At 35.0% G+C, this 9350-nt stretch overlaps 1 protein-coding gene across 1 annotated transcript in view; it reads left to right on the top strand.

The window, feature by feature from the left end:
- The window catches only part of LOC104506571 (catenin alpha-2-like), a gene marked incomplete at both ends in the record, with an annotated part of 6579 nt that extends 563 nt beyond the window's left edge, over nucleotides 1–6016 (top strand). Inside the window, 2 exons of the mRNA XM_010147557.1 lie at nucleotides 3580–3699; nucleotides 5750–6016. Of these exons, the coding sequence (XP_010145859.1) occupies nucleotides 3580–3699; nucleotides 5750–6016 (387 nt within the window). The remainder of the gene's footprint in view (nucleotides 1–3579; nucleotides 3700–5749) is intronic.
- Between the last annotated feature and the right edge of the window lie 3334 nt (nucleotides 6017–9350).

Genomic DNA, 9350 nt, shown 5'->3' with positions numbered 1-9350 from the left:
CCCCCTACTCTTTTTTTTTTTTTCTTTTTTTTTTTTTCCTGCACGGCTTCTGGATGTATCAAAAGATTGCATCTTTAATTTGGAGTGAGACAATTACATGAGTGTGTAATCAGTCAAAGAGGAAGAACAGAATAAAGAGGAATTAAAGATTGCCAGATAGTTTGGTATGGATTTGTATTCATTTTGGCTGCCAACACTCATGTTTATATATAGGAGTATTAAAAGAATGCAGTTGAAACTGGGAAATTAATTTTTTTTTTTTGCTAGTTATTGGACTACTTCACTTTTATGACATTTAAAAAAAAAAAAACCACAACAAAAACCCTCTGAAATAAAATTTTGCAGAATCTCATGCACAGAATATTTAAAGCCTGAAGAGTGCATGTGTGAGTTTAGCAAAGGAGATGGGGAGTTACTTATTTTTAATAACTGCCCAAAAAGATGGTGATTTTTTTGGTGTGGGGTTTTTTTCCATTAAATTTTTTTTAACAGTGTAACTGTACAGCGGTATTATATTCAGGAAAAACAATGAGAACCCTTCAACTTGCAAACTGTGCAGATAAGCTACATAGTTTGAAAATGGTTTTCGTAATGAAAAAGGCAGATTTTTCTACACAGGCTGTAGTGAGCTCTGCTCTAATGAACAGAATTCTGCTCTCCTAATTGTCAGCATGAGGCTCCGATGATGTGCAGTGTAAGCATTGTCTGTCTCGAATATGCTTTTAATTTTTCCCGACTATAATACTCCATGTAGCTGTAATTCAGATAATCCTTTGCTAGTGAGACTAAGACTTTAATACTATAAACAACAGATTTTTCTAAGCATTATGATTAAAATTCAGAATCAAGGACTTTAATTGGTGATGAGAAATATTGCTCTCACATCTGAGATTTCTTCCTTCTGTTGCAGCAGCATACTCTGTTACTTAAAACACAAATGTCCAATACTGTTTTGTGTGTGGGTGTATTTACTTATACAGTTTGCACCCTAGGTTTGCAAGGGCAGTGCATGGAAATGTGGTTTGTAATGTCTGTGTTTAGCAGATGGTATTATGAATCTTGTTTCCAAGAAACCAAACACACATAATTGTTTTTAGCAAAATTCAACCTATGAACCTTAAATTCGATTTTTTTTTTCAGATTAATAAGGGTAATTTATTTCTGTCAATTGGCAGTGTACATATTTTTATCTTACTATTTTATAATGCTGACTAATTTTAGATGAATAAAAAATAAATTGCTAGGAAAAAAAAATGTTTGTTTTATAAAATTGATGAAGGGATAGATCTTGTATTGAATCAAACATACCATTAAAAGACTGGTATAAATTAACCATAAAATTAATAAACTAAATGAACCATAAAATTAATAAACTGAAATAATTCTGCATGTCAAAGTTATGAAGCCTGATTTATATGGAAAAATGCTGTAATCAGATTTCACTGAAAGCATGTCAAAGGAGTGAGTTACACTTGAGACTTCATGGGAAATACTGCATTTCAATTAATATTTTAGATCGTATATATGCAGATGCTTTCTGGAAGAACACTTGCTCATTTCTTTCAGATGCTCTTTTGCATTACTAATTGGGGTGCTTATTGCGATGAAGTTTGGGTAACATAAAACAGCAGATACTAGTATAGTACGTGCTCATGCACAAATAGAATGATGAGTTTATTCTAATTAATTACATGCTAGTTAATCAAAAGGAACACATCTGTACAGCTGAGGCAAATCATGGGGAGAGTTTTGAGGATAGAGAATTTGCTCTATCATGAATTTATAGAAGTTATAATAAAAATAGGGTTGTGCTCATGTCCTTTCAAATATTTAAACCAGTTTCTTCATTTTTGAAATGTCATGGGCTTGAGCCCAGACTGATAGGATAGCATATGATCAACAACATCTGAAATCTGATTATCAGAGTGGAACCTCTGATAACAAATTTTACCTCTGGTAAAAATTGAACCTCTGGTAACAAATTTTATTTACTATGGAGATGGCAGGACTTACAAAAATGTGTATCAGTTTGTCATGCCTGTGCTCATCATTACCAACATGTTAAAGATGAACATTTCAGATGGTTTAATATAAATGCTTCTTGATCTGAAAGATGATGTTCATAGTTTGATGGGAATCCTGCAAGAACAAACTAGTTACAGTGATGCCTTTGTAATTTTTGTTAATGGTTAAGGCACATGCATAGTTCCACTTTTAAAAACTGCTCTTCTATCTAAGAGTAAAAGAAGAGGTAATTGGATTCTGAACAAGGTGTAGCTTGCAACTCTCAGACTTGGTATAAAATTAGTAGCACAACAGCTATGTATTTCTTTGTGTGAATGATACATTTTCCTATAGAAATGTATGTGTTTGCTGCTCTACTTCCATGTAACTTGTAAATCTGCAGCAAGTAGGTAAAAGATCAAAATAAAAATATCGTCTCAATGTTAGGAAAACGCTGTTCAAGCAACACAAATGATAAAAAGGCAAGTTCTGCACATAATTGTGCCTTTCTAAATTAATTAGATGCCAGTGCTGATTGTATGGATTCCCAGTGTCTTTTGGAGTGTGAGCTCCGAACCTCAGTTCTTGCATAGGAGCGTGTTCCTTTCAGAATTAGCTTTTTCTATTTGAGGAGAAAATTCCTCTGGTGTTGAAAGCCTATGCATACTGTCATGAATTGAAGCAGTAGGTTCTAGAAAGAAGGGTGAATAGAAGCTTTTCAGTTCTCAATCTTTTGCTTGCAATTTCATTTTTAGCATGTGAGGGAGAGAAATACAACTTCAAATTCCCATCTAGTCACAGGAAAAATTCCTTTGTATATTGTGTGAAAAAGACCATTTTATCTCTTCATATATTTCTCTTTATTTCTGTACATAAGGTAAAATTTCACAACAGGTTTGGTAGATTAACTTGTTGGTATAATTGGGTTTTTGTATCTTTGCCTGCTAGCTATGGCATGACCAAGTAACTACAGGTATGTTTTCGTTTATGATTCTTTTCTCAGTTTTAGAGTAACTGAAGAAGGAAAGGTGAGAATTGAGGAAAAAAAGAAATTATAAATATATTCTGGGGCAAATCTATTGTTGTTTCAGTTATTTCACAAAGATACAGTGTTTAGGATATATCAGGGTAAATTTAGATCTTAATGGTGAGTTTAAGTTTCCTTTAAAAATGTGATTTCTTCTCCAGAATTAATAACTTCCCTTTGTATTCCCACGAAGTCTGTACCATTACAATAAGAATATATCATCTATTTTGCTTTAAAACCTACAGAATATTAAACATTTCATCTGATAAGTGTGAGTGGGGAAATTAATATAATATAGTTAAGACTTTTACATTAATTTTACATTATACCAAAGCGCAGTGAATGGAAAGTAATGCAGAATGACAATTAGACAGCTTCTCTATTAAGAAAACTAATTAAAGTTGGTGGGACTGTCATAAAGCCACTGTACAACGATGGATATAAAATCTAAATTGGGTCCGTATAACAGAGTGTATTGGGTAGAATAGACTTTTTCAAAGAGTGCACCTAGATTAAAATGCTAACACAGTTGATATATTATGTTCTAGGTAGAGGAAGCTCTAGAAGCAGTGAAAAATGCAACAAATGAGCAAGATTTAGCAAATCGCTTTAAAGAATTTGGAAAAGAGATGGTAAAACTGAACTATGTAGCTGCTAGACGGCAACAGGTGAGTACATTTTAAAGCAGTGGTTGGGAAAGTTAGTCTTGCTTCTGAAGGTCTTGTATTTCACGTCAAAGTCTGGTTGAAAATGTACAGTAAGTAATTGCTGTGTCATGACCTATAATTTAATCACATTGACTTTTTTGCGTGTGATGAAGTTTTTAAAAAATTCCTTTTGAGAATATTTTTCCAAGTGGCTTCAATTAATAGCAGAATGAAAAATGAAAAGGCAAGTGATTCAGGAGGTTAAGGACAATTTTCATTTGATGATTATTCTCATTTAATTCTAACCTATGCTGATTTGAGGTCACTCTGACAGCTGGTCAAGCACAAGCTCTTTGGTTGTCTGGTATAATTCAAATTCAGGAAGAACAGAAATCTACTTTGTGTTTAAAACCACCATTATTAATTTTCAGATACTTAAAAAACCCCTAGTGCTCCATTCATTCACTACTAAAGCAGATGGAAAAACAGACCAGAAATTCACAATAAGATTTATTCAATGCCTGCATTTATACGACTTTGCAATAAAGATAACTTTCTTCTGAATACTGTTTAAGAGTCTAGACAGTGCTGTCACTGTGAAGTTGTATAAGGTCTCTCCAGCTGTGATTGTATTTGAATATCCGCAGTCATCCAGGAGTGTGTCGCCTTTTGTATTGCATAGCACACTAGATTTCGAAAGCTAGCTTTCTGTATTCATCCATCTATTCACTTCATTTTCTACATTACAGTAATGACAATTTACTTCTCTATCACTATTTTATCTTTCTATAAAATGTAACATTTTCAGAGATATGCTCAAATCAAATAAGTAAAAAATATAAGATCTAGTCACTATGTGAACAGTACTATTCTGCACATTCGGACACTTCCCTTGTGGAAGTATAGTTACAAGTATGGGGAAAAGAGAAAAATGTGAAAGCTAATGAAGGTATATATCACTTAATAACAGAAAATCTCAGTTACAAATATTTTAACAGGTTTTTTTCTTAAGGTGCATTTTTATGCTGGTAAGGTTATCCATATAACTGTGAAAAATCTTGACAGCATTAGAATTTACTACTGAGATGTTAATACATTTTCCTCTCTTGTGTTTTGTATCCTGGTAAAGGTTTTAGGAACTTAATTCTGTCTGAAAACTGTAACCTGTCAGTCGTGTGTGCTTGAAATTATTCAGTGGGTAGAACTTTAAACTCCAGAATATCAGTGTTCTTTTTTATTTTTTGCCATAGATTGTATCTGTGAACATAAGTAAACCATTCAGCTTTCCAGACTTCTTTGTTCATAATTTTAAAATTGAAGTAATAATGGTTTTTTACTCCTTATGAATATTGTTAGGACTACCTTACCTAATGTTTGACAGGCTTTCATGGATATTGTGGTGTATTCTATAAATAAACAAATGTATGGATTAAATAATAATATGGTGTCATGTTATTCTGATGACATGTTGTACAGTATCTGATGCTTCTTGTCAGGGGAAACGAAAGTATATGTCATTAACACAAACACTACCTGATCTGAGGACTAGAACAAAATATGAAGAAAAGGCTAAAAATAGTGAGGGGCATATTTGTTAGGTGTTTAAGAACTAAATACATACCCATCAATGTAATAATTTTAGGTTTGGATGTTTTTTAAAGGCCTGTTTTATGATGCCTTTATAAAGAACATAGGCATAATACTTTAAAAATTATGGCACTTGCTGGAACAGGATCGTTGCACTCACATTGCCTTACGGAATCAGCAGACTGAATCCAGTCAATCAGGAAGAGTAGTTTTGAATGTTGTATATAAATTTTCAGTGGGTCTCTGAATAAGGGAAGCATGTTGACTCTGTTAAGAAGATAGTGTGATCGGAATATAACAGCTGTATCTAGACTGGGAGGAGGAGGGATATGTCCTTCTGTGATTTATGGTAGATCCTGTCATTGTTTCCATCTCTGCAAAATCACTGGACGGTATTTATGCGGAGACACTTGAGCTGTATAGACAATACATTCTAACATGAAAACTTTTCATTTACGATTATAAAAATTTCATGTTTATATAGGAACTGAAAGATCCCCACTGCAGGGATGAAATGGCTGCAGCTCGAGGTGCTCTGAAGAAGAATGCCACCATGTTGTACACTGCATCACAAGCATTTCTCCGTCACCCTGATGTTGCAGCCACTAGGGCCAATAGAGACTATGTCTTCAAGCAAGTACAAGAAGCAATTGCTGGGATCTCCAATGCTGCCCAGGCCACCTCACCCACTGATGAGAACAAGGGCCACACTGGCATAGGAGAACTTGCTGCTGCGCTAAATGAATTTGATGTAAGTATTAGAAGCACATTGAAGATGTTGGAGCATGGAAGTGTTTCACCATGAAATCTACAGTGCTTTTAACTAAGTGGGTCTTGAACAGGACTCAAATTTCCCTTTTCACTCAGGTCCATTTCCTCAGACTGCAGAGGCAAAGTACAGGTATAAATCTGTGTTATCTTTAATGAGGATTAGTTTTTTGCTGCTATTAGACTCGAATTATTTGTACTTATATGCAGTGCTTGTGATAAAGATATGGACCTGTTGGAGCAGATCCAGAGGTGAAACACAAAAATCAAAAGGGAAGGGAACACCTCTGCTATGGGGACAGGCTGAGACAGTTGGGGTTATTCAGCCTGGAGAACAGAAGGTTCTGGGGACACCTTATTGTAGCCTTTGAGTACGTAAAATGGGATTCTAAGAAAGATGGGTACAGACTTTTTAGCAGGACCTGTTGCGACAGGGCAAGTGGTAATAGTTTTAATTTAAGATAGAGTGGTTTTAGACTAGATATAAGGAAGAGATTTTTTTACAGTTAGGGTGGTGAAACACGGGCACAGGTTGCCTAGAGAAGCTGTGGATGCCCCATTCCTGGAAACATTCAAGGTCAGGTTGGATGGGGCTCTGAGCAACCTGATCTAGTGGAATATGTCCCTACTCATTGCAGGGCAGTTGGACCAGATGGCCTTTGAAGGTCCCTTCCAACACAAAGAATTCCACGTTTTTATCATAAGTCCTCTTTTGCCCTAATGTCCTTGAAAAATCTAGCTACATTGTTCTAAATAATGCAAAGTCTGATTAATCTGGCATTTTAGTTCTGTGACCAAGATCTGTGATTTGTTGTATAGTAAAATATTTCTCTGGCAACTCAGGAAGTCAAGACAATAAAATAAAGGCTGTGGTGGAGCTGAGCACCCTGGAAACAATAACATTCAACTTGAATCATGAATTATGTTAATGAAAGATATGGAAGAAGCATCTTTCAAACACAGTTGATACCAGTCAGTTCAGGTGCAGGCAAAGCTTTGCAGCCTGTATTCCAGAAATAGCTGCAGTTTTTCTTCAGTAACTTTCCTAACAACTAATTGTTTAACTGTTAATTTAATTTTTCCCTATCTTGCTATTGAGGACTGTAGTTTTAGGAAAAAAAAAATTGCAAACAGTATCTGAAAATACGTTTTTTCCTCTTTCATTATGATTTTAAGTAAGGACCTGTCATCCACCTGTAGGAGCTACTCCATCCTCCTGTATTTAGGACTGAAAGTGGAAGTGTACTACAAGCAGTTCATATCATGTTGTAATGGACTGGGTTTCACTTCTGCCTCTATGACTTACTGTCATTGGGTCTACTTTGGAGATGGTAGTGGAAGGGGTAAACATAGAATCAAGGGAAGTTCAAATATAGAGCAAAATATTGAGAAAAGGCAGAGAATGAGTATGTCAGTAGTGGCAAAGTGGAAATGGGGCTAAGATGGAAACATGACAACAGAAAAGGGGTGGATAGGTTTAGGAAGAGACAAGGAGGGTAAACCATTCAGTACTACTGCAGAACCCAGAGGTTGACTCCAGTTCCTTCATGCTTTTCAAGTAAATGAAACAGTACTGCCTACATCACCTAGACTCATCTTTTTCTTAATATCTGTATTTCTAAATCTATAGCTTTTCATGTAAAAGTTTTGTGTGTCAAGATTTAAGGAATTCTGCATGGTTCTCAGGGCCTTCTCAGCTCACAGGTCCCTTACTGGTAAAATCCTGAGAATGAGATCCCTGTTTGGTCTGATTGTACTCTGGCTTTTGTGGGGGACTTAGCATTTTATGGACAGCAGAGGTTTGACAAACAGTGACAGAAAACATGTGACAAACTGATGATGCTGCTGCTCTCTGGAAAAGGCTGCTTTTCAGTGTAAAGAGAGTTGTTCTGACTAGTGAAAGTAAATTTAGTGAAGATGATGCATGACATCTGATATTGTCTCCCTTTGTGAGAATATTCATCATTTTTTTTCTTCAGGTAAAGTCTTTTCCATTTTATATGGTGTTGTAGGCATCATAAATGCGTATGTGAGACGTATAGCCATAATATCCTGTTTTCCTCACACTTATGTGTGGAAAAACAGCCTGTCTTTCTTTTGACAAATTTCTCTAAATTTAAGAAATGAAAGGAAAATTATCTTCTCTGATTTAATGATGAGGATACAAAGATTAAAAAATATTGCTTTATCTGCTTTCTAACTATATTTCCTGTTTTGCCTCACTGCTTAGCTGTTGAATGAGATTTATTCACAGCTAATTTTGCAACAGAGCTGACATTTCCTAAACTCTAGGTAAAGCCAGCATCTATAGCTGCAGTGGTGGGATTATTCTGAATTTCTCCTTCTGTTTTACAAGCAAGGAAGCAAGAAAAATTACCAGGCTACTGAAACTGTCATGGGTAAAAAGATGGTGGAGAAAAAAGTTTGATTTTTATGCTAGAAATTACTACAGAAAGTGAATGGAAGTTGATTTTTTTTTTTTCTGGTGAAAACATTTTTACAATATATTTATTTTACAGTGTCAGTCATATTGCTGGAGATTGAGACCATTTGGTATGAGGTGCATACTAAACCTTGCATTATATGACAAGATTATATTGTCATGTTAAAAATAAGCTTACAGGTTTTTCCTTAATATTTAACATGTCTCAGGCTTCATTATTTCAGATTTCAGAACAAGCATTCTGTGCCTTAATGCTTGAAGTTACTGCAGTGTAAATCATCTGAATACTTCTTCAATGAAAATATCATCACATGTAATATAATTATTCTACTTAGTTTAAGCACTTCACCTATTGTGTTTAAATATATGTCATGTTAATTGTCATACTACACCATGGTAACTTGTAGTATAAAGTCACCTGTGAGTTATTAGCAGCAAAGATTTTGAGAGAGTTACTTATTTCTTCTTGCAGATAATTTATGTAGAAATGAAGAGAGTTTATGCATCTCTTTCTTACCACACTTTGTACTTTAAAGTACTGTTTGAAGTTGATTGATTACAGAAGTATTTGTTTAATGCCTCATTTCTTATCCTTTAACTTAAATGTTCTTGCTTTAATTTTAGATCACTTAAATCCACATATTCTTTATTAATAAATTGCTTTATTATAGAATCATAGAACCGTTTGGGTTGGAAGGGACCTTAAAGATCATCTAGTTCCAACCCCCCTGCAATGGGCAGGGACACCTTCCACTAGACCAGATTGCTCAAAGCCTCATCCAGCCTGGCCTTGAACACTTCCAGGGATGGGGCATCCACAGCTTCTCTGGAACAGGTTGCCCAGTGCTTCAACCCTCTCTGTGAAGAACTTCTT

This window comes from Eurypyga helias, unplaced genomic scaffold (genome assembly GCF_000690775.1).
Source record: "Eurypyga helias isolate BGI_N326 unplaced genomic scaffold, ASM69077v1 scaffold5292, whole genome shotgun sequence".
NCBI lineage: Eukaryota > Metazoa > Chordata > Aves > Eurypygiformes > Eurypygidae > Eurypyga > Eurypyga helias.
This window is presented reverse-complemented; position numbering and strand designations above follow the sequence as displayed.